Below are 24,644 nucleotides of genomic sequence, written 5' to 3' on the forward strand. Positions count from 1 at the left end.
ACTGTCCTGTAATGCAGTGTTTCTCAACCACGTTCCTGGAAGAGCACCAGCTCTGCACATTCCCCATGTCTCCTTAACAAAGCACACTTGGTTCAGATCACGAGCAGAGACTTTAAGACCAGTAATGGGTGTGACAGACAAATGAGACATCCAAAACATGCAGTGCTGGTGGTCCTCCAGGAACGTGGTTGAGAAACACTGCTGTAATGGATTTTTGATGTTTTATTAACACCAATATTATATCAAGCTACATCAAGGTAGTTACATGCAATGTAGGTTTACAAAACCCTGTTTAAATTTGGATTTTGTAATTGAAGCTTTCAGACGAATAAAACTTCTTGTTATTTCAGTGGTCAAAAAGGCATCAGTGTGTGGATGTCAAATGGACGTCAAGGTTTTGATGTCAAATTAACTGGCTTTTCAACATTCTTCAAAGTATCTTTTGTTGCTTTTACCAGAACAAAAAAAAAGATTCAAAATGAGTTGGAACAACTCAAGGGTGAGTTAAAACATGATCTTTTTAAGACGTTTTCATGTTTATCTAATGACTTAATTTCATGCACGTTCAGCATATTATGTAGCGCACAATTATACTGAAAATAAAGGCAGTTCAGCGATTCCTTTGGCTTTGGACTGTTTAGGAATTCTACAGTGGAAGTCAAAATGATTAGCCCTCCTGTGATTTTTCTTTTCTTTTTCAAATATTTCCCAAACGATGTTTAACAAAGCAAAGATTTTTTCACAGTATTTCCTATAATATTTTTTCTTCTGGAGAACGTCTTATTTGTTTTATTTCAGCTAGAATAAAATAAGTTTTACATTTTTAAAAACCATTTTAAGGTCAATATTAATAGCCGATTGTCTACAAAACAAACCATCGTTATACAATGATGTGCTAATTACCCTAACCTGCCTAATTACTCTAGTTAAGCCTTTAAATGCCACTTTAAGCTGAGTCCTAGTGTCTTAAAAAATATCTAGATAATCAAGATGAAAAAAAAAAATCAAGATGCTTACTCCATGAGACGAGACATGAGATTGGGTTCACAAGAATGAGACGAGATGTCTTTTATTTAACAAAAAAAAATTCACAAAATGCAAAACAATTTAGGTGCTTTTTTAAATCAACTTATAATAAAGGTTATTTTACTTCTATTTTATTGAATTATGTCATAAAGGACATGCAAACACTGCAAAATATTTTGCTATAAACTCTACTGACTGGCTTCTCTCCTCTCCAATATCACATGAGAAATCGAACTCCTTTCCACAAATTTAACTTTTTAACGTGTGTTCAGTGATGATGATGATGACGACCGGTGTGCGTGTCTCCAGGAGTTTACTGTGTGTGTCCTTTAGGCCCCGTTTACACTAATGCGTTTTTGTTTTAAAACGCATAAGTTTTTCTACGGTTACGCCATCCGTCCACACTACGCCAGAGTTTTCGAGCGTTGAAAACGGAGCGTTTCGAAAACGCTGGAGAGGCCGTTTTCATTCTGAAACGCTGCTGCTCCGTCTCAATGTGGATGGGGAAAAACGGAGACATCTGAAAACGGAGGCGGGGCTGCCGACATTCGCCTCTCTGATTGGGGCTTTTCCTCAATTTTAAGTAGCCTACACACAGTTCAGTCTCGCATCCTCTCCCTGTAAGTTCAGACTTTGCAAGTTTGATATGGAAAACAGACCCTCGAGGACATGACCTGTAAATCTTCAAAGGGAACAGTGTACTTTATAACCTTATTCACATCACCCTGGCTACGTTGTTTCACTTTCTCAACAATAAAATTAAAACATAGTTTTAGGAACTGCCTATTTTCATTTTGATATTAGACAGCAGAAATGTTGAGGTGTCGTGCTGCATCTTCTCTGTATGCATATTTATAATAAAACAGAGCCTATATAACATCACTGCCTCCTTTCATTTTCATTAAAAATACGAAACGTATCTTCTGCTTTGCTGAATGTCAGTTTTAATAATCGATAATGTCCATTATGAAAGTATAACGCACAATAAGTTTATACATTATAGGAAATAAAGGCAAGCGATCAGTCAATATACAGAATGTACGTGGTTACATTAATTATTAACTTATCTTTGCGCTCAGCCAAACCTGTGAACAAGTAATCAATTCAAAAGACCAAATTCAGGGAATATGTTGTTAGATATAGACAACAAGAATAATTAAATATCACGTTTAGCAAATATAGTGAGATTAGATCCAGCGAGAGATGCTTGATGAGCAGTCCGACCAGCACAGCTCTCATCTGGGTAGAAATGCAGCAGCGCATTCCCGAGAGTGTGTGTGTGGCCACGTGATGTGCGTTTTCAGCGTTTGGGTGTGGACGGAGAGCAGTTCAGAAACGCTGGGTGAAACGCTAGTGTGGACGCGGATCGTTTTCATTCTAAAACGCCATTTTAAACTAAATTGCACTAGTGTAAACGGGGCCTCACTGACTCGATAGGTGCAGAGAATAGTGCTATACAGCCGTGTGTGTGTATGTGTGTGTGTATGTAATATCCTGTCGCAAAATGTGGCTAAAAGTCATACACAACGGTAACAGTTTGATCAAAGCGTTTACATGTCTGTCCTACACTTCAATAATGTGACTAAAATAGGAATACTGTCTTAATTCGATTTGTGTTGACAATGATTAAGACTTTTAGCAAATCTAAAGTGCTATTCCCTTGCATGGTTACGAATCAGTTAATTTGTATAGCAGCAATTGTAGCAGCCTTTGCTTTTAGACGCGACAACCTTTAAACTTCGGTGAAGACGGGATTACATCACACCCGCCCAAGCAAACGAGTGATACACAACACGGAGGCAGCCCGGGTTGCCAGGTGTGTGCAAAGCACTTGATGTGCGGTTCAAACCCAATCCTGCCTCCAATCTTCAGTGCTAAATTCACCCTCAGGCTTCATCATAACGTCAAAACTTACAAGACAACTTTTCACTTCGACAAGAAATCTCGTCGGGATTTAATCTCACGGGATCTTGTACCCCGAGATCTTGTCACATCCTCAACTGTCTTCATGGCAAAGTTAAAATAAATTAGTTATTAGAAATTATTTAATAAAATTATTATGTTTAGAAATGTGTTTAAAAATCCTTATGTTAAGCAGAAATTTGGGAAAAAATATACAGGAGGGCTAATAATTAAGGAGGGCTAATAATTCTGACTTCAACTGTATAAAGGCCTGAATGAATTACCTGTGCAGTTTGGCCCAAAGTGATTGGAGAGACAGAGCTCACAGCCTTTGCCTGTAAATCCTGTATGACATTTACACACGCCTGTGCCGCTCTGTCCATCATCACAGTCTCCATGCTCTCCACACGGCGCCTCCAGACCACCAGAACACACTAAAACACAACACACACCACTTATTTCCATGTCATTTTCAATCAAGCTCTTATTCATTGTGTGTTTTCGAAATTCTCACCCTGGCAGTCTCTTCCGAAGTGGTTTTTACAGCACTTTGTGTCCCACGTCAATTTTGTGCATACCCGGTCACAACCCAAAAAATCTCTGTAGGACCTGTATCCGTAACCGTACGAGTACATACCATAGTAATTGGGCATTCGGTATGGTCTGTAAGGTTGTCGGCATATGCTAGTTCTGTTCTGTAAGAAGACAATTAATCAGATCAATCTTATAACTACAGCAGAAAACTTAGTTTGACTTGATTAAACAAATGAAAATAAAAAAGTCAAAAAGCACTGACTGCAAGAATATTAAAGCAACAGAATGCCAATATATGTATTTATACAAGAGTTCTGTCTGGTTCTCGTATCTGATTGGCTGATAGCAGTGAGATATTAAAGTAATATCAGCACTAATAAAGCCTCTTCACCTTTCACTGTGTATTATTCCACCCACATGAGTGGCAAGCAGAGGACTACAATTTAACAAATGTTGCAGCTTTTGGACAACATAATGTGCTTTTGAGGCTTTTTTAGGTGCGAATGTAGTTGTTTAGATTGCAACTATGCCATTTGTTTATATAAGGACAGTGTTTATTTGAAATATTTATAATTTCTAAGATTCAGCGAGTTGGAGGCCAGCCTGTCATACTAAGCAGAGTCTGACGTTCCGCCACAAGATGGTAACAGAGACAGCATAATAACTGCTCAGGGTAAAAACAGCATTTTTTCTGCGTACGTTTTAAACTACAGCAAAACAAATCATTACAGAACAGGTAAGAAGGTCATTCTAAGTCAGTCTCTCTCTCTTGTATTTGTGAAATCCCGATTGCTACAAAGAAATACTGGGAAATCTCTGTAGACTAGTGGCATTTCATGCCGTTCAGCCTTGTAATCTTAAAATGTGAGCAAAATCACCTGTTTAATCATCATTTTAGACATTATGCTAAAGAATCATTCAAGCACTAGCTCTACAAATAACTTTAAATTAAAAATAACAAAGTCAACAAAGTGCTGATTATTTGCATTTTAAAGCAAGCAAAAAGCAAAAAAATCAAAGGCAACAAATTGCTGACTGCTTGCATTTTAGAGCAACAGAACAAAAAAAAAACAATACAAAGTTTTGACAGCAAAGCAGAAAAAAAACACTGTTACAAATTTGTTAACAAAAGAGATAAACAAATAAACTTACCATGTCTGTTGATCCGTAGGGACAAAGAGGCGGCGAAAGGCAAGAACCACAGCGTCCCTATAGACAAACAATGTTTGAACAATATTAAGGAGGCCCGAAACAAGTGAACGATCTTTTGATCTATATTCTGTAATATTCTAGATATGATATAATATTCTAGAGTAAATTTTCTGAACAATCACTACAAAATCAGTCATTATAGTTGCAAAAATCTTTTTTTTTCACAAAATCCTGGAGGGACTGTTATTAGTCTACATCATGTCCTGTTTTTAGTTGGTTTAGAATATATGGAATCATTTAGAAGTGGTATTGGTCCACATTTTGGGTGTACATCAAGGTTTGAATCAATAGAGAAATCACACCAGTTGTTAACTGAGCCAGCTTTACCTTAATCTCTATGCTTCGGAAGTCATCACAGCGAGCACCGATGCTGGGTGGCTCCAGAAGCTGATCAATTCCATGAGCGATTCCTGAATCGAACAACATGTTCCTGTTTACAATTCTGGCATTGTTTCCATTGATTAAGATGTCACCCTGAAAATCAATAAGACGTTGAATCATATGTGTTAACAGTACGTCAATAAAAATTTTAATTAATTATTTGGCTTTGGGATTAAATTTTTGTCAAAAGAAAAATTACTTAAGTTTTGCACAAAGACAAACATTTAATAAATGTATTAATCCCTAATTCTTTTTTTAATATATATACATATTCCATTCAACTCAAGAGCATGGAACTCTCCAACTTTTCCTAAAAAAAAATCTTAAATCACACAAAAGACTTGATTCAGATGTTTTTAAAGGTGTGTAAAAAAAATCATCTTTTAGGTTCCTTGGGGTCAAACTAAAAAGTGAAGACATTTTTTTATTTAATTTGGAATGTTTTATATTTGTGCAAAGGCCTAGGTCTAGAGCACAAAAATTAAAATTGAAAAAAATAAAATAAATTTTTTTTTTTTTACTTCTATCACGCACATAAAGAGAACAATAAAAATTACAAAACTGGCATAAATCTGAAAAATGTTCATAAACAAATGAAAGACTAAAGCACAAAATCAACATGGAGTGTTGACTTGCTGTTGTTTTGCAAAATAAACGATTAAATAATATATCAGACATCAACAAAAAATCCCCCAAAAAATACAGAATTTTGATGTATTTTAGAATGTTAAAATATATACAAGCTGGCCCTGTATACGCGAGGGCGCTAAGCATAAAAATTTTTAAACCTTGCTCTAAATAGTGGAGTATTGCCATTGCAAACCAGCCCACAATGATTTTATTGCTTATTAAATACAATCAATGAAGCAGAAAAGTAAAGCCTGATTTCTTCTACTTGATTCCATTCTGAATGATTTGGACATTTTAAAATAGGACTGTTTTTGTCAACTAGCAGCTTCAAAAATTTAGGATTAAGCAATCTTTTATAAAGGGACCAGTGATTCCTACTTTGTGTCTCTCTGGAGTGTTAAAAACATATTCTAATAATTTAGCAAATAGACTGAAGATTCTAGGTTGAGTTTTTTTTAGTTCTACTATAGCATTTAAGTAATATGCATTAAGGACTAAGTATAAAAAAAGTATCTGTGAAACCGTGAATTTTTTTTTGTAGAATTACAGACAAGTAGACAACGTTTTATAATATATAATTTCTTATTTTCAATAAATGTGCTACTAGATTATGTCCTTCAATATCATCATTAACACTTAAAAGCGATGCTAAACATGATTTTCTGCTTGTCTTTTCTTGTCATCGTTCGGTAAAGAATAGCATCGGATCAGTTTCGCTTTTGCGGTACAATTTCCAAAATCAATCAATTCTATTAATAGGGCAGGCAATGAAGCAAGCGCCTGGGGGGATTGTGGGGACCCCTTATAGTTTGCTTATAGGGAGGGCCGGCTCTGCATATACAGTTAGGTCCATAAATATTTGGACATTGACACAAGTCTAACATTTTTGGCTCTATACACTAACACCATGGATTTTAAATAAAACAAACAAGATGTGCTTTACCTGCAGGCTGTCAGCTTTAATTTGAGCGTATTGACATCCAAATCAGGTCAATGTTGTAGGAATTACAAAGGTTGGCATATGTGCTTCCCACTTTTTAAGAGTCCAAAAGTAATTGAACAGAATAATAATCATAACTCAAACTTTCACTTTTTAATATTTGGTTGCAAATCCTTTACAGACAGTCACAGCCTTAAATCTGGAATGCATAGACATCACCAGATGCTGGGTTTCATTCCTGGTGGTGCTCTGCCAGGCCTCTACAGCAATTGTCTTTAGTTCCTGCTTGTTCTTGGGGCATTTTCCCTTTAGTTTTGTCTTCAGAAAGTTAAATGCATGCTTAATCGGATTCAGATCAGGTGATTGACTTGGCCATTGCATAACATTCCTCCTCTTTCTTTTCAAAAACTCTTTTTCTCTTTGGTTGCTTTTGCGGTATGCTCTAGTCTTTTGGTGTTTCTAAGCTCACTGGTGCGTTATTTCTTTTTTTAAGAATGTTTCAAACTGTTGTTTTGGCCACACCTAATCTTTTTGCTATCTCTCTGATGCTTGTTAGATCTCATCTTGAGAGTTGTCAGCAACACATTTCAATGCTGATAAATGCAAATAAAACCCTTTAAATGATCTCTGAACCTTTGATCTGCTCATTGTAATTGGGATAATGAGGAAATAACACACACCTGGCCATGGAACAGCTTAGAAGCCAATTGTCCAATTACTTTTGGATCCTTAACAATTAGGAGGCATATATGCAAACTGCTGTAATTCCTACATTGTTCACTTGATTTGGATGTAAATACCCTCAAATTAAAGCTGACAGTCTGCAGTTTCATTTTAGTTCAAATCTATTGTGTTGGTATATAGAGCCAAAAATTTTAGAATTTTGTCGATCTCCAAATATTTATAGACCAAACTGTATATTATCAATTTGTGAGGAAAAGTTTTCTGAAGCATCAAGAAATAACCTAAAAATAAATGAGTGTCAATGGCTGTCAGTAGATTAATAATATTCAAATATTTCATAAAGTCCAAACAATAAATGTAAAAAATATATGTTTAAATATGTTTATTCACATTTAGAAGTATTTATATCATAAATATAATATAAATAAATAAATAAACATAAAAATTATAAATAAACCCCAGTTTACACAAATATTCATTCAAGCTGAGTGAATTTTTAAAAACTAAACTTGCAAACATTAACCTTAAATAAATCATTAATGCGCTTACATGTTATAAAGAAGTTTCTCCACGTCAAAATACTTACAATTAAATCTTTATTGCAGCTAAAGGTGATTTCTGATCCGAACAGCGTCTGCAATCTTTTCTCAGTAGGAAGACCAATTGCAGCTATCTGGAAACAAACAACCCAAAACAACTCTTAAAAGAAAGAACTACACAGCCAGGACAATTGGTCGAATTACATTCCAATTATGCTCATAAGTTTCACACCCTCTCATCGCGGACTATGTGCGCTTTAAGGTAGCCTTGTAGTTTGTCTCGATGGTCTTCACTGTACAGCCAAGTCTTTCTGTCCTCAGTGAGGTTGTTAAAAACATCATCTGTCGGCCAGAACATGGTGAACGGGTAAAAGGCTCGATGCTGCACCACATGCATCAATCCTGCATCCTGTGAAGATGGCAAACATGTTTTTAACAACAACAATGACACATATGGATGGTTCTGTAATTGAAGGTTCATTTGCTGCCCAAAGCCATCAATTGTTACATTTTTAGGTCAATTTTTACTTTAATTCACGTTATTAACTAACCATTAACTAAGACTTTTAGATCAATAAATTAATAATCAGCTGCTTACATTGTAAAAAATGCTGGGTTCCACACTATGAATTTATGTTGGGTCAACAAGTAGGAATTAAGTTGCTAACAAATTTAAGTTGATTGAACATAAAACAATTAGGTTGTCCCCCCCAAAAAAACTCAAGAATTGTGTTCTTTCAGCTTTTTTTAAATAAGTAGTGTAAACAAAGAACACACATCATTTTTTGAGTGTATTAATAGTTTGTAAGGTTGTAGTTTTTATGTATTGGGTAGGATTAGAGATGTAAAATAAGATTATACTTTATAAGTGCAAATAAACAGTTAACATCTTAATAACGCACTGTAAAAAGGCTGCATTCCACACAATTGATTTGTGTTGTGTCAGCATGAAGGAATTAAGTTAACTTGAATAATTATTTAATTATTAATTTTATAGCGGCTTAGTCTCTATTTCAGAGGTCTCCACAGCTATGCAGTGGATGCCATTCTAGCTGCAACCCAATTTTTAGGAAACACACACACACGCACACATACACTTCGGACAATTTACTTTATTCAATTCACATGTCTTTGGACTGTGGGGGAAACCGGAGCCCCAATAGAAACCCACGCCAACACAGGGAGAACATGTAAACTCCACACAAAAATGACCAACTGCCCCAAAAGGGACTCAACTAGCAACCTTCTTGCTGTCAGACAGCAGTGCTAACCCTAACTTTAATTAATGACTAATTTAATTGTTAAAACAATTACGTTGTCGCCCAAAAAGTTTTCTTTTTGTTCGAAAAAGTAGTAAATTGCGTAATCAAAATATTTATTTACATTTTTGTTTGCCATTATTTAATTTGTTGATTTTTAAAAGCTCTAATTAGTCATTTTCTGAACTCTACAACAATATATTTCCCAAACTATGTTTAACAGAGCAAGGAATGTTTCACAGTATGTCTGATAGTATTTTTTCTTCTGGAGAAAGTCTTATTTGATTTATTTTGGCTAGAATAAAAGCAGTTTTTAATTTTTTTAAAGCTATTTTAAGGTCAATTCTACTAGCTCTTTTAAGCTATATTTTTTCCGATAGTCTACGGAACAACCCATCCTTATTGCCTAATTACCCTAACCTGCCTGGTTAACCTAATTAACCTAGTTAAGCTTTTAAATGTCACTTTAAGCTAAATAGAAGTGTCTTGAAAATATAACTATTATGATAAATATTAATAATTGAGTTATTAAATGTTATTAAATAATATGAGTTATTAAAACTATTATGATTATAAATGTGTTGAAAAAAATCTTTTCTCCGTTAAACAGAAATTGGGAAAAAAATAAAGTATGGGGGCTAATAATTTAGGGGGGCTAATAATTCTGACTTGACTGAATTGTACTAATAATTCTGACTAGACTGAATTGTATTGTTAAAAAAAATATAAAACTTTTATGTAACAAAATTGGGTTCGTAAATCTTGCCCCAATTCTGTTACCATACCATACTTTGTCTTTAAATTGGTGAAATTATCTTACACAACTGTGTAAACAAATAGATAACAATGTCACATTCCTTTGCTGATAAAAGTGATAAATGGTGTGTGTGCTCTCTCTGTGAGAATATTTTAATTTTAAAAGATCCTACATCTAGAGTATTTTTGTAAACTGTCAATACTGTTACCACAATTTTGAAAGGAAAACAGTCGGTAAAAGAATTGACTTGAATTGTGTTTCACTCTATTTGTGTGTGTTTGTATGGGTGAAACAATCTTGGATTCAAGTTTTGTAACCTAAGGACTGTTCATTTAATAGTACAAAAAATATTTTTCTTGCTATGATTTATTGGTATTTCTAAACATTACTCAATTTGAAAGATTAACAGAATTGACACAATACAATATTTTTTTCCCCCTTAAATACAATAAAAAACAATACAGTATTTGGCAAGCACTAAACTACTTAAATTGAATATGCTTTCAATAAGACACTGAAAAGTATTGCTGTTGAGAAAGATTTGATTCCTTATGTTTTAAAATGCCAACCTGTAATTATAGAATCACACTTATATCTAAAAATGAAAAATATATTTAGACCTGGAGGAGCTTCCCGAACATTTTGAAGCCATATTGCTCAGCCGCTGCGGTGATGTTCAGCTGCAACATAAAATAGGATTACTTTCTTTTGTGACATTTTTCTCAAATTTGGTGAGCACTATTTGAGTTACTGTACGTACGTTAGTGCTGATTTCTGCTTTGCCGGTTATATCGTATGGGATGAGGACCTTGTCTATGTAATGCAGGATTCCATTGGAGCATTCAATATCACTGGTGATAATCTTTGTATTGTCGTTAATGTAAACAACACCCTGAGAGACAACAGATCATGGTTAAATAATTGAATACAGGGAGATTTTTTTATTTTATTTATTTTAACGTAATTTGTCCCTCCCAAATCTAATATATATGGATGTATAAATGAACATATGTATACAATTCAAGTTAAAATAACTACACATGAATATTTGTAAATATATAAAGTAAATAACCACTTTTGCAATATTTTGACACAGACTCATTGGCCACTTTATTAGGTACACCCGTTCAACTGCTTAGTAACACAACTATCTAATCAGCCAATCACATGGCAGCAATTCAATGCATTTAGGCATGTAGAAATGATCAACACAACCTGCTGTAGTTTAAACCAAGCATCAGAATGGGGTAGAAAGGGGATTTTAGTGACTTTGAATGTGGCATGGTTGCTGACGTCAGATTCACCATGTGAATATGGAGCAAAATCTCTGAGGAATATTTCCACTACCTTGTTCAATCTATGCCAGGAAGGATTAAGGCAGTTCTGAAGGCAAAAGTGGATCCAACCTGGTACTAGTAAGGTGTACCTATTAAATTGGCCGGTCTGTGTATATCATACATATAGAACATATATTTTTAGATATGTAATGTCATATGTGATTGCATATACAGCTGAAAGCTGAAAGTTGGAATTTTAATACTTTTTCAATGATTTCCCAAGTAATGCTTAACAACAAAGAAATTCTGGGGTGAAATAAAAGCAATTGCTACTCAATATTATTAGCTCTTCGAAGAAATGGCTACAAAATAAACCACCGTTCGGCAACTACTAGTAACTAACTCCTCTTAAACTAGTATATAGCAAACTAAAATAACTAGTCAAATATTATATATTGTCAATATGGCAAAGACAAAAAATGAGGTATAAAATTATTATGTTTAAAATGTCTTGAAAAAAACTCTGTTAAAAAGTACTTGGGAAATATTTAGTAATTAATAATTTTGTCTTCAACTGTTTATCAAAGACAAAAAAAGTAAAAAATTTATGGCATTTATGGGATACTTTTAAATACTGTATGTACAATCTAAACATGTTATGTCATATTTAATTAGCATATATTGTCATATATTAGATAGTGGCCAAACCTCTGGTGATCTGGTTCAAATAAAAATCAGATACTGGGGGAAAAAAAGTGTTTGAAGCTCACATCTCTAACGCTGAAGCGTAATTTATATCCATTTGCGGTGACCACTTCTTTAACAGATTTGAGGTCTGATAAGTGCAATTCTTCACAACTGACGATGTGATAACGCAGCAGCTCTGAACTGTGACTCGAATTGATCCACGAATCAACCTGAGGGTTCTGCCATGGCAGGGAAATATACAAAGAACAACAGAAGAAGTTTTCAGATTAGTGCAAATGCATCAGTAAATCCCATTAGATTTGTGTAATGAGGTTGTGTGTCTGTACAGCATACCGAAAAATTTGTGACGTAATCTGCATGAGGAACAAACACAGTAAAAGGGCCTCGACCGACCCAATCCCGGAATCGAAATGCCTATAAAATACACATATTTATTGTGAATACATTTCAAATAAATCAAGGAAAGAGTATATTATTTAACATCTGCACTTACGCCTAAATTATTTCTGAACCACATTGCTTCAGGATTGCGACTGATCTCCTGCAACAAAAAAATGATGCGATTTAGTTGCTGTTTCTCATGCGTTGTCAATTATTAGAAGTATCTTAAAATTGTATTCTTAAATGATACTAACTCTACTGACAGTCCCTGCACACTGTAAACCGTCCCCTTTAAAGCCAATATAGCATGTGCAATTGCGTTCCCCAGCACCGAGGTATCTGCAAACAGCATTAACGCTGCAGCCTCCGTTATCCTGAAAAAAAAATGTTTTGCATACATAAATATTGCATATGAGATGAGGATTTAGCCATAATTAGTCATAAATCTTCAAAATCTGTTACCTTTCGACAAGGATTAACTGCTAAACATCGATGACCTTGGGAAATAAAACCAGGCCTGCATGCACATGCAACCTGGCACAAATGTAATAGCAAATGTATCGCTCAGCATCTTAACAATGAATTCCTTATGTTACCTTTTGTTGTTAAACTCAAAACACAAACCCTGTTTGGTCCAGTCTTCATGCATATGGCATTCTCATCACATCCTCCATTGTTCACTAAGCAGGCGTCCATTTCTATAGTGAAAACACAGTTTTGTAACTTTAGAGGTCTCATGAAATTAAAATGAAATCATTTTAGATGCTAGTTTCAGTCTGCTAGTTTAATATATATATATTATTTTGGGGTTTTCACCTTTAAAGGGCCATGACACCCCCCACTTTTGGTTAAAGTCTGCTACAGAATTTTTTCAAAAGATGCATGATTAATGGGCGTAGAGCTCTGCGAGCATCGGGCAGGAGTGGGTGTGGCTAGCAGAGGAGAACGTGAGCGAACAACTGTTGTTGTCAGTTAGCTCACAAAATGAGACAAACCGTGAGGAGACGCATGAGTGTATAGTTTACAAAGTTAAAATGCAAAGAAATGAACAGTGATTTAATGCCCTGCTACATTTGTTATTCGTAATTTCATATACACATAACCACAATTTATATCATTATAAAGATGTGTTCATGTAAACACTATAAATGAGGATTCTCCCTCAATCCCCGTATCCAGCAGACTCAGTGCAGCAGGTCTCCTGACCTGTCTATTTTAACCATTAGCCCTGCTGGTAATCTGGAGGATTTAGGCGAACACAGCAGCACAGTGATGTGTCTGAATGTGAACGAACTCCTGATAAAAGACAGCGTCCGCCATTCTCTAATTCTCGTGCTGCTCTCCCGACAAAAATGCTAGCAACACACACACACAGCTTTGCTGTATAATCGGCCCTGACAAGATCGTGGGGGAAAACATGCAACAAACCCTGTGGATCATGGAATCAAAAGCATATGAGCCTTCATGAACGGCTAAATACTGTGGCTTGTCTCACAGCTCGGGCTTGACTCTGGCAGGTCTCATGAATAATTAAGCAGCCGGCTCTTCTCATAGGATAAGAAAACTCCGCTATGAATAATAATGAGAAACCGACGCATCATCATTGCACTTGCAGTACTGCGCTACGTCGCCGATTTTGATCCCGCCCCAAAAATCATTTTAAACCCGGAAGCTGAAATTAGCTGACAAAAGCTCAAATTATCCAGTTTTACCCACAATTAAAGCTGACAGGTGCTAACATTGTCTTAACTGATGCTCAACACACACAAATCTGTTAATATTAAAAAAAAAGTTCCTTTCCTGTCCATTAAAGGTTCAGGACAGTAGAAAGTATGACAGGAAAGGATGGGGAGCAGAGAGAGGGGAAGGATCGGCATAGCACCGCGAGGCGGGAATCGAACTCGGGTCACCGTTCGATAAAATGTAATTAGAATACACGCTACTGTGGAACGCGTTACACCCAACTCTGAATGTTATACTGCATTGCCCCTGTAAAATAAACTTATAACTAATAATACGTTGTAGATATATTGAATATACAATAATTGAGCCATGCAGCCCGATAATTTATTTGTCATAAAAAATATCATGCATCCCTAAATGTCCTGCATTCCTAAATTAATGAAAAAGAATGGGATGTTTCAAGATGATGCTATAAAAATGTAATTTTGGTGGTGATATTGCTATATAGAGGTCGGAAATGTGAACACAAACTACATTTTTAAAATTAGATTTATTAACCTATCTACGTAAATAGAAATTCTGAAAAGTAAATCACACATTTACCGACACATATGACCCCATCACCAATGTAGTTGGTTGTACATGTGCAGGTCCTTTCACCGGGTGCTGTTTTTGTGCAGTTTGCGTTTATTGAACATCCACCGTTGTCTTCAGCACATGGGTTAATTTCTGTGAATGACATATGCAGATATTCTCATTAGGATTAGGACTGTGTATAAAAAACGTGATTTTTAACTTAAACAACCAACTTCAAACGAAAACACACAAACCTTCACAAGAAGTCCCGTTACCCTTATAACCAGCTGTGCAGGAACAAGTTGGAGGAGTTCCCGAATCTCCCGAAATACAGCTGACAGAAGAATATCGTTTTATTAACACAAATTAAAGACGTTCTTACATTTATATATGTTGTACTTACTTAGCATTAACATCACAAACTCCCCCACAGGCATCATCAACTACCACTGAAAAATACACAAGTTTAATGCCATCAAGAACATGAAGGTGAAAAACATGTTAGCTAACGTAAAAAGGTTGCTGTTTGACCTCAATACTGACCAACAGAGCATTTCACTCCCTTCCAACCTTTAAAACAAATGCACTGCCCGTTTCCCTCCAAGCCATCCAAACATTTGCCATGTTCACAGTGACATTCTGCCAAACAAAAACAATAATTTCACAAGGGATTGTTCAAAACATTTGAACAGCAGTCCACAGAAGGGCTGTCAAATGGAAATAGATGTTAGCGTTAGCATAGATGCTACCTGACTTGCAGTCTTTTCCGTATCTCCCGGGTTCACACATCTCACAGGCCGTTCCATGAAAGCCTTCATTACAGAGACATTTGCCAGTGCCGTGCAGCCCGTCCTCGCATTGACCGTTGTTGGAGCACCAGTTATCCAAAGTCCCCGGGCATTTTCCACAATCATGCCCATAGTATCCTGGACAGCAGGAGTGGTCCTGGGAGAAGAGTTATTATGAGGTTTCAGTTTGGATCAGATTCGAATTTGAATTAAGATATGTAAACCCAACCAGCACTACATCAGTGACACATTTTTAACTACAGAGTTTTAGGCCTCGTCCACATGTCCATGTGTATATGTAATCATACAAAATTCCAATTTTTGTAGCAAAAAAAGATAAATATGACTAATCCAGAGAGTAATCTAAATCAGGAAAAGAAGTCTTTATTAAATGCAGGTTTCTTGTGATCAGGTCTGGACGAGGTCATTGAGGCAAACTACTGTAACTTCAAACAGTTCCCCTCTAACGATGCTTTAGGCCGATGGAGCATCATCCCTATCCAGCACTGTTTTTCACATTAAACACCTCCCTTTCTGGGTAGATGCCTCAGTGGTGGCGGAGATCTTATGCCTTAGGTTTTTCCCTGTGGGCCATTTTTGGGTGAACCAACCCTTTGAAATGCACCAATTACCATGCACCCTTCATCTCAAGTATGATTAACAAGACCGTGGCTCTTCAAAGCATTGGACAATGAGTTTGGGTCCTTAAGATTTGGGTGAAATACCTTTGTTGTTCTCAAACAGTCCATGAGACAGCCAGACACAGTTTTTCTCTTTTTTCCAACTCTTGTCCTGTATTTACAGTTACTCTTCATATTTTGAGGGAACTTTGGCTGTGTCTGAAGAAATGAGGAGGGGAACAAACAATAAGTTGCATTTTGCCATCATGAATCTTAAGAACAAAATAAAACAACAAAGGACTCTATAGAACCAGAGCTGGGTAGTAATGGATTATATGTCATCTAGATTACGTAATCAGGCTACAGTTACTTTATGGATTACTAGATTACAAATTATTTACACAATTGCAGTGAGTTACAATTCATTGATTCTGCAAATTTTGTCCCTTTTTTAACGGTTATATTATGTCATAAAATTGCTGCATATATACGTTTGTGATTCTTTATATTTGCAATGTTATTACTGTTTGATGTTTTTCACTAATTCTGTCACCATTTTTAATATGAAATATTTGTTGTCGCAGTGATATTGCTGTCAAACTCTCCATGTATTATCCAACTTTAAATAGAAGCTCTTGTTAGAGATAAAAAATTAAATATATACATAATAAATTTTTATTTTCTCTTAACATAGATTGAGATTGACAACATATAGGGGTTAGCACAAAAGTAATCTAAATGTAATCCATAAGTATTCGGATTACATTACTATAAATGTGTAATCTTCGAAGTTATATTACTTTTGCCATTTAATTTGTAATCAGTAACTGATTACATTTCATAAGCAATCTACCCAGCTCTGTATATAATCTTACAGGTTTGGCACTGAAGGGACATTGCGGTGCAGCTTTACAATCTCCACAGCGGCCCTGCAAACACAGCAAATGATTCTTAAAATTGTTACACAACCTCAAATGTGATTCGAAAATACCAACGGACACTTACAGTAATTTTCAAAATCACATCTTTACTGCAGTGGTTCTTATGGAGGTCTAAGACTCGTGGGATTCCGAACACTACGCCGTGCCTCGTCTCAATGAAGCTCATGTTTACGGGGACGTCATTTGCTATTATCTGGAGTTCAGAAACAGTTAGTACTCACTACTTTTTATCTAAGAGCTGAACAGAATTAGTGGAATACCTGATTTTCGATGTCCACGAAGAACATGATCTGAGTCCCGTTTCCTAAAAACGTGTTTTTGAAAAGTCTGTCACTCAAGTGTTCAGGAAAGAGCTGCTCGCTTAGAATCACGTGATATTTTACAATCTCCTTGCTCTGTTGGAAAGAGATGATTTTGTCAATTGATAACGTATAATAAAGTAATTATTGTGGCGCAAAAAACGTTTTACTCACCAGTTGTGTAGCGTTTGTTTTATTCAGGTACTCCTGTACAGCACTGTCATATGGAATCAAAATGGTGTAATCTCGAGTTGGGATGCTGTTTTCCAAGTTGTAAAGCTAAAACGATACAAAAAATAAATAGAGAAAACTTATGTATGTTTATGTTACAAAACCAGTTATGAGATACAGGACAACCCAACACTGGGACACACCCACACTCATACACTACAGCCAATTTAACGTATTCAATTCACCTATACCGCATGTCTTTAGACTGTTGGGGAAACCGGAGCACCCAGAGGAAACCCAAGCGAACACGTGGAGAACATGCAAACATCACACAAAAGTTGCAACTTACCCAACCGGGGCTCGAACCAGTGATCTTCTTGCTGTAAGGCAATCGTGCTACCCACTGCGCCACCATGACGCCCAGCATCAGTTTATCCCAGGTTAATTTAAAACTGGGGTTAGCATTGCTTTTAACCAGGGTTATGAAAATGAGTAGTTTTTTGAATGAATGAACTGGTAAATGCTAACACTTTAACAGCCAATCAAATGCCCCATTCACATGCTTTGTTAAACTGAGATAACCCAGGATTACATTTAGCCAGGGTTTGGGGTTAAACCAGACTCATTAATTTAGTTGAATGTTCAGGTAAAACATACCAGTGCCGCCTGCCTGAAAAGGCTGAATTCTGGCGTGTTGTTGAGGAACTTCGTCAAAGTGGGAGGTGGTGGAGGGAAATCAGACAGAGGGGGTCGAAGAACCTGTGACAAAAACAGCTCTCATCAATTTAATTTTCACATTTTAATCATTTATAATTTGCAAAAGAGATTCATATGTCTAAACTAGATCAAGTGAGTAAACTCCCAGGTAAATGATTTAGCACCTCAATGCCTAAGCGCTCTTATAATGTCAAAAAAGTTTAGCACTACATTGTTTCCAAAGTGTTGCTATGCAGTTGCAAACATGTGGGTGTTGTTATAAAGTTTATTCGGTGTTCAAAATGTCTTTAGGGTGGTTCCTTGCAGTTAATCATATTACTGTTGTTGGTTAGGTTTGGTTTCTAGAATCTTCCTAGGCAGCTGGTAAGGTGTTCTGAGACATTGTTACATATCCTGGGTGTTACATATTTATTTGCTCTACATGTGTTTAGGTCAGTTTAGTAGTTGATAGAACGTTGTCATGTGGCTGCTAGAGTATTTCAAGGTAAATTTTATGGTTTGGCTATGTTATTGCTAAGGTGTTTAGGTGTGTTTCAAGACGGTTGCTATGCAGTTACTAATGTACTAACCCAGCAGGCACACAACATCATAAGACGCTAATATTAGGTTAAATTTAGATCATGACATTAGGTAACCAAAATTCAATGTCTATCCAGCGTCTAAGGACAAAGTTATTTTGACGTCCAATGACGAGGTCAATTTATGTTGATATTTGGTTAATTTTAGGCTGTGTTTGGAAAGTGACCAAATTCTGACATCTGATAGATGTCATAGTGTTAACATTCACGTAACGTCAAGGTGTAACATGATTAGACTTTTATATTTGGTCGATTTTAGGTTGGACATTGGACGTTGACTTCAGCCTGACGTTGGGTTCTGGCGTCAACCTGATTTTAATTTCCAAACAAAATCCAAGGCCCCTATGACGTTGGGGTACAATGTCAATATGAAGTTATGTTGACGTCCTGTGCCTGCAGGGAAGTTGCTGTTTTGTTGTTAGGGTATTTTCATTTGTTCATATGTGTTGCTGTGTAATCGCTATGGTCTTCTACGTGTTTCTACGTGAGGTGTTGCCATGCTGTTGTTTGGGTGTTGCACAGTGACATTACCGTGTCTATAATGTGAATGCACCCATTTATTGCCTTGATATCTGGAACAAGAATTGTCGCATTGCTGATCATGAGCTCCTAAAGACGCAAGGGTGTAAAGGTTATATCACAAACAGCAGTTAAAGATGACCAATTTGCATTGTTAAATTTATCAGCAGGTTTGTTTGAAACTCACCCTGCCGTTGCTTTGGACCTCCCATTTAGTCATTCCTATGGTCTGAACTGTTTTACCAGCTTTCTGCCTCAAGTCTTCAGAGGTGTAGATGCCCTCTAAAAAATGAACTCTAGAGAGAAATCACACACAAATATGATCTCTTGGCATTTAGTCTATTAAACGATCATTTCTCAACCTCAATACTTACTGTAGAAGGTGAGGCAGCCTGTAATAATCAAACCAAAAAGACTCCTCTGAATCGCTGAGATTTTTGAAAGCAGCTTTGGATGGAACTAAAGCTGTGACCTGGCTGTCAGTCTCAATCACTTTGTGCCTCTGCAGATAAACACAGACAGGTTGTAGAATATTAATTGTTTGTATATTCATATTTTCATAAAAGTTCATAAACGTAGTGATTAATTGAGGATGTATTTAAGTAAATACTCAAATATACATTAAGAAAATCCAACAAGTTCAAATATTCTTAATGACTGATTCACTGCTGTCATTTCATTCATTCATTCATTCCTTCATTTATTTTCTGACGCTTTTCTGGGGCCAGGTTGCGGGGGAAGCAGTTTTAGGAGAGAATCCCAGACCTCCTTCTCTTTAGACACTTCCTCCAGCTCCTCCGGGGGGATTCTGAGGCGTTCCCAGTCCAGCCGAGAGACATAGTCCCTCCAGCGTGTCCTGGGTCTTCCCCGAGGCCTCCTCCTGGTGGGACATGCCTGAAACACCTCCCTAGGTAGGCGTCCAGGAGGCATCCGAAACAGATGCCCGAGCCACCCCAGCTGACTTCTATCCATGTGAAGAAGTAGTGGCTCTACTCCAAGCTCCTCTCGAGTGTCAGAGCTCCTCACCCTACCCAAAAGAGTGCACCCTGCCACCCTTCGAAAGAAACTCATTTTGGCCGCTTGTATCTAAGATCTTGTCCTTTCCGTCGTGACCCAAAGCTCATGAGCATAGGTGAGAGTAGGAACGTAGATTGACCAGTAAATTGAAAGCTTTGCCTTCCGGCTCAGCTCCTTTTTTACCACAACAGACCTTTACATTGATCGCATTACTGCTGCCGCTGCACCAATCCGCCTGTCTATCTCACGTTCCATCCTTCCCTCACTCATGAACAAAACCCCTGTGGAGGTTGCTTGGTGGGGTATGGGGTCAGAGGCGCTCTGTTAAGAGCTGTCTCGTCCTTGTATGAACAGAGTAGGAGTTTGGTTTGCATTGCCCGCAATAAGTCAAACTTATTTCCAGTGCATGTTGGACTCCACCAGGGCTGCCCCTTGTAACCAATTCTGTTCATAACTTTTTATGGACAGAATTTCAAGGTGCAGCCTTGAACTGGAGGAGGTCTGTTTTGGGGACCACAGGATTTCAGGATTTCAGGATTTTCCAAGTTATTCGCAGACGATGTTGTTCTGTTGGCTTCATTGAACACAGACCTTCAGCATGCACTGGGGTAGTTTGCTGCCGAGTGTGACACGGCTGGGATGAGAATCAGCACCTCCAAGTCTGAGGCCATGGTGCTCCACCGGAAAAAGGTGGTTTGCCATCTCCAGGTTGGAGGAAAGTCCTTAACCCCAGGTGGAGGAGTTTAAGTATCTCCGGGTTTTGTTCACGAGTGCTGTCATTTCAGTTTAAATTTTTTTTTGTTATTAAGAGGAAAATGCATTGCATATAAATACATATTACATACTCATATTATATTTTATCTAGGGGTTATGTCAAAATGTTTGCTAAGATATATTTTAAACTTATTTTAACCCCTAAATAAGTTTATTGGAGTTTTAAGGATGTACTTACTTGAAGGAAGCGATTAAAATAATAGAATTCAGAGTTTCCATCGAGCTCCTGTAAATAAAAACATTAATTAAAAGTTTTTTAAAAAGTTTAAACATCACTTTTACATTTTTCAAGACAATTATTTTCCCAAATTTAATTTAAAATGTAAAAAAAAAAACTTTTTGTTTTTTAAAATATAAAAAATTACAAATTTTATTTGAAATGGTCATCAAACTTTTAATCTTTTTCTGCATGTCAAATAAAACTTTTTGAAACGTACGTCTTTGCTATTTAAAACCAGATGTGATTTAACAAAGCACAACATACTTACTTTTAACTAATTAAAACAATTGAATACATTATCAAATAGATACACAAATGCTTCATCTTACCACAAGCATATTTCCATAACACGAGAGTCCATCGCCTTCAAATTCGCTTGGGCATGTGCATTCACGTGTTCCTGGGCTTGTCAATTTACACTTGGCCTGGAAGCATTATCATTTACATTAGAATTCTGACATAGTGCAGATATGTACAGATATATATTAACAGATAAACCTGCATAAATGAAATACAGACCAAAGAATGGCAGCCTCCATTATCTGACAAACAGGGGTTGACGATTTTACAGATGATACCATCTCCCATGTAGCCTTTCTTGCAGCTACATTCATTCTGACCAGAAAAATAAGTAGAAAAAATGATTAAATAAAACTGCCAACTGATATATATATATACTAATAGTACATTTTGGAAGATTCAAAATAAGCAATAACTCTTTATTTCTTTGAAATATAATATCTGTACACACTGTAGATACACACTGATAGGATAATTTTGTTAATTTCCAATTACAGGTGACTCTTTATATTTGAAAGCCAATTACCAATATATAGACAGAATACAAAATACAACTGTTTAACATTGACTTTCAGCCACGGATGTAAACCAATAACCAATATATAGGCCGATAAATACAATATCTCTCCCATGTAAACTATTATAACTGACTTTTTTACCTAGAGATGGAACAAAATGGAAATTTTGACAGATACTGAAAACGATAACTCTTTACATTTAAGAGCCAATAACCAATATATAGACCGATAAATAAAATATATCTCCCATATAAACTATTACTACTGACTTTTTCACCTGGAGATAGAACAAAATGGAAATTTTGGCAGATATTGATAACCGATAACTTTTTACATTTGAAAGCCGATAACCGATATATAGACAGATAAATACAGTATGTTAACCAATAAGGCTTTACATTTACAAGCCGATAACAGAAATATAAACCATATTTTATATAAACAATATTTAAACCATCATCACTGGATGATGTTATGGATGTTTTGACAGATACAAATACAAGATAACTCTTAATATTTGGAAGCCAATATCGATATTATTAACAGATAAATACAATATATAATTACAATATTAATTATTATTACTGGCTTTTAGCTAAGTGATATGCAAAATTGTCAAATGCTAATAACAGTTGACTTGTTATATTCATAAGAAATTTAACTGATATCATATACTGGCAGATGAATATATAACTGAAATATAGACTTTTGTCACAGACCTTTGGTTAAAGATGCACCGATATGGAAATATTAAATGTCAGATACCAATAACAGGTGACTATATTTAAAAACCAAAAACCAATGTTATGGGCGAATGAATACAATATATAGCTGATACAACTATTATAACTAGTTTTTGGCTAGGGGTGTTGGAATATGTCGATTTTGCAGATACCGATAACCGATTATTCTTTATATTCAGAAGCCAAAAAGGAATGATATAAAAAAATCAGATATCTGAAAGGCAATAATCAAAATTATAGACCAATAAATACAAAACATAACTGATATAACAAAGATAATCGATAACTCTTTATATCTGATAGTCAATAACGATATTGTAGACTAGTAAATAAAAAATATATCTGATTTAACCATTTTAAACATTTTGCCAGATACCAATAACATTACTCTTTACATTCGAAAGCCAATAACTGATATTATAGACAGATAAATAAAATATATAGCTGCAACAATAGATACAAATCTTTTTTTCTGGGCCTATTTACAAATACAAATGCAAACAAATACTGTGGATAATTAATTTTATTTTTAAACTTTAATTGCGTTATTATTTACAAATGCCAATTTAGTTTTTTCACATGTACACCTAGAATGCCTTAAGAGTAAGTTCTAGACCAATTTAACATGAGCTATTTCTTTAACCATACAAGTTATGCGTATAGTAGCTTTGTGTGTATTTTTAATAAGAAATAAAATTTAGTTTCATCAGTATCTTCATAAAAACAGTAAATAAACAAACAAAATTACATGACAGATAAACATTATGACCTGATTTAATAAATGTTACTTATTATCTTACGTTGAGTACACAGATACTTGTAAATATATAATGTTATCTAAATTAATTGCTTTAATGTATCTTTTGGTCTCACTTTTAGGATCATTACCTGTCCTGGTGCAGTTGATGTGCAATCTGCATTTTCATGACATCCGCCACGGCTCTCCAGCTGACAGTTATTGATCTCCACACACAGACTTCCATCACCTGTCCAACCCTCCATACAAACACAGTTCACCTTTCCCGCATTGTATGAACACACAGCCTAAAAACAACAACAAAACCCTGATTTACATTCAGCATGAAATTCAAATGGACTTAAACAATACCCATATTGCACTCATTTGACAGTGCAAAGCTCACATAAGATTTTTTTATACTATTTTCTGTTGTTTTTAATATATAATCATATTTGTGCATAGGTGCATGTCAAAGATTGATCTGGCATACATGCTAGTTTTAGTCATTTTTATAGATAATGGGGTCGCCAGTATCCACATGAATGGAAATAAAAGACTTCGTAGTTGTGTTTTTGTACCAGAAGGGGGCATTAAAGCAATTCAATTTTCAACTAAAAACTAATTTATGCAACAACAACAAAGTTTTTACAGGAGTTTTCAAAAATTATAGTTATCATTTATGTGTAAACTACAACTTAGTAGAAGTTGTGAGTAGGTACTCGACAACCAAAATAACAATGATGGACCACAGGACTAAATGTGCGCAGATGCATAGTGTTTCTTTACAAAGTCACATCGCCACCTACTGGCCTGGCATGCAAAATATAACATTTTGAGTCATTATTGTGAATGGAGATCAGTGTGAACGGAGCAAAAATGCAAAGCAAAAGCATTTTCATATGTAGGATATCACTGTCCTGTAAACTTAACCACAATATAATATGGTGGTTTAATGCCAAAAGTTTTTCTTTGTGCTAAAAATACAGGTCTGATTATAAAATTAGATATTTATTAGAATTAGTATTTTTTATATACATTAAAAATTAATAATGCCCTGATAATCTATATCTACTTTGATTTTACTCTCTCAAGCAGTAACTGCCAGTGATGAATATAGAAAGAATTTGGCAGATAAAGATGAACCGATAACTCAATACCTCACTCAATAACTGAAAGTCATCAATCAATATTATAGATCAGTTAATACAAAA

The 24,644-nt window shown here is 35.7% G+C and overlaps 1 protein-coding gene and 1 long non-coding RNA gene across 11 annotated transcripts in view; one reads left to right on the forward strand and one right to left on the reverse strand.

Moving 5' to 3' along the window:
• stab1 (stabilin 1) overlaps window positions 1–24,644 on the reverse strand; it is a 73,409-nt gene that overhangs the window by 23,647 nt on the left and 25,118 nt on the right. For both annotated transcript variants that reach the window (XR_015521338.1, NM_001195614.2), the window contains 32 exon segments: window positions 23,583–23,738; window positions 21,653–21,748; window positions 21,463–21,558; window positions 21,092–21,139; window positions 19,497–19,624; window positions 19,310–19,418; window positions 19,135–19,212; window positions 17,966–18,067; window positions 17,312–17,416; window positions 17,099–17,233; window positions 16,903–17,031; window positions 16,773–16,826; window positions 16,003–16,116; window positions 15,239–15,434; window positions 15,033–15,128; window positions 14,893–14,938; window positions 14,744–14,823; window positions 14,517–14,642; window positions 12,855–12,928; window positions 12,693–12,764; window positions 12,485–12,604; window positions 12,343–12,390; window positions 12,183–12,263; window positions 11,912–12,067; window positions 10,625–10,756; window positions 10,485–10,544; window positions 8,081–8,257; window positions 7,896–7,982; window positions 5,002–5,148; window positions 4,615–4,671; window positions 3,443–3,623; window positions 3,213–3,362 (listed from right to left, as the gene is read on the reverse strand). Coding sequence is in view for 1 of the 2 variants with exons in the window: in NM_001195614.2 (NP_001182543.1) it covers window positions 3,213–3,362; window positions 3,443–3,623; window positions 4,615–4,671; window positions 5,002–5,148; window positions 7,896–7,982; window positions 8,081–8,257; window positions 10,485–10,544; window positions 10,625–10,756; window positions 11,912–12,067; window positions 12,183–12,263; window positions 12,343–12,390; window positions 12,485–12,604; window positions 12,693–12,764; window positions 12,855–12,928; window positions 14,517–14,642; window positions 14,744–14,823; window positions 14,893–14,938; window positions 15,033–15,128; window positions 15,239–15,434; window positions 16,003–16,116; window positions 16,773–16,826; window positions 16,903–17,031; window positions 17,099–17,233; window positions 17,312–17,416; window positions 17,966–18,067; window positions 19,135–19,212; window positions 19,310–19,418; window positions 19,497–19,624; window positions 21,092–21,139; window positions 21,463–21,558; window positions 21,653–21,748; window positions 23,583–23,738 (3,436 nt within the window). In the remaining variant the exon portion in view is untranslated.
• Window positions 1–24,644, forward strand: part of LOC108181206 (uncharacterized) — a 77,432-nt gene that overhangs the window by 1,520 nt on the left and 51,268 nt on the right. The window contains exons 3-4 of one of the 9 annotated variants that reach the window (XR_015521718.1): window positions 351–499; window positions 19,851–21,756. The exons of 6 other annotated variants lie outside the window; for them this stretch is intronic. This is a non-coding gene — a long non-coding RNA (uncharacterized LOC108181206). Of the gene's footprint in view, window positions 1–193; window positions 1,076–19,850; window positions 21,757–23,573; window positions 24,063–24,644 lie in introns of those variants that run through there. 2 more of the 9 variants (XR_015521717.1, XR_015521719.1) reach the window with 2 other exon arrangements.

The sequence above is a fragment of the Danio rerio genome, chromosome 22 (assembly GCF_052040795.2).
Source record: "Danio rerio strain M-AB ecotype USA chromosome 22, GRCz13ab, whole genome shotgun sequence".
Lineage (NCBI taxonomy): Eukaryota > Metazoa > Chordata > Actinopteri > Cypriniformes > Danionidae > Danio > Danio rerio.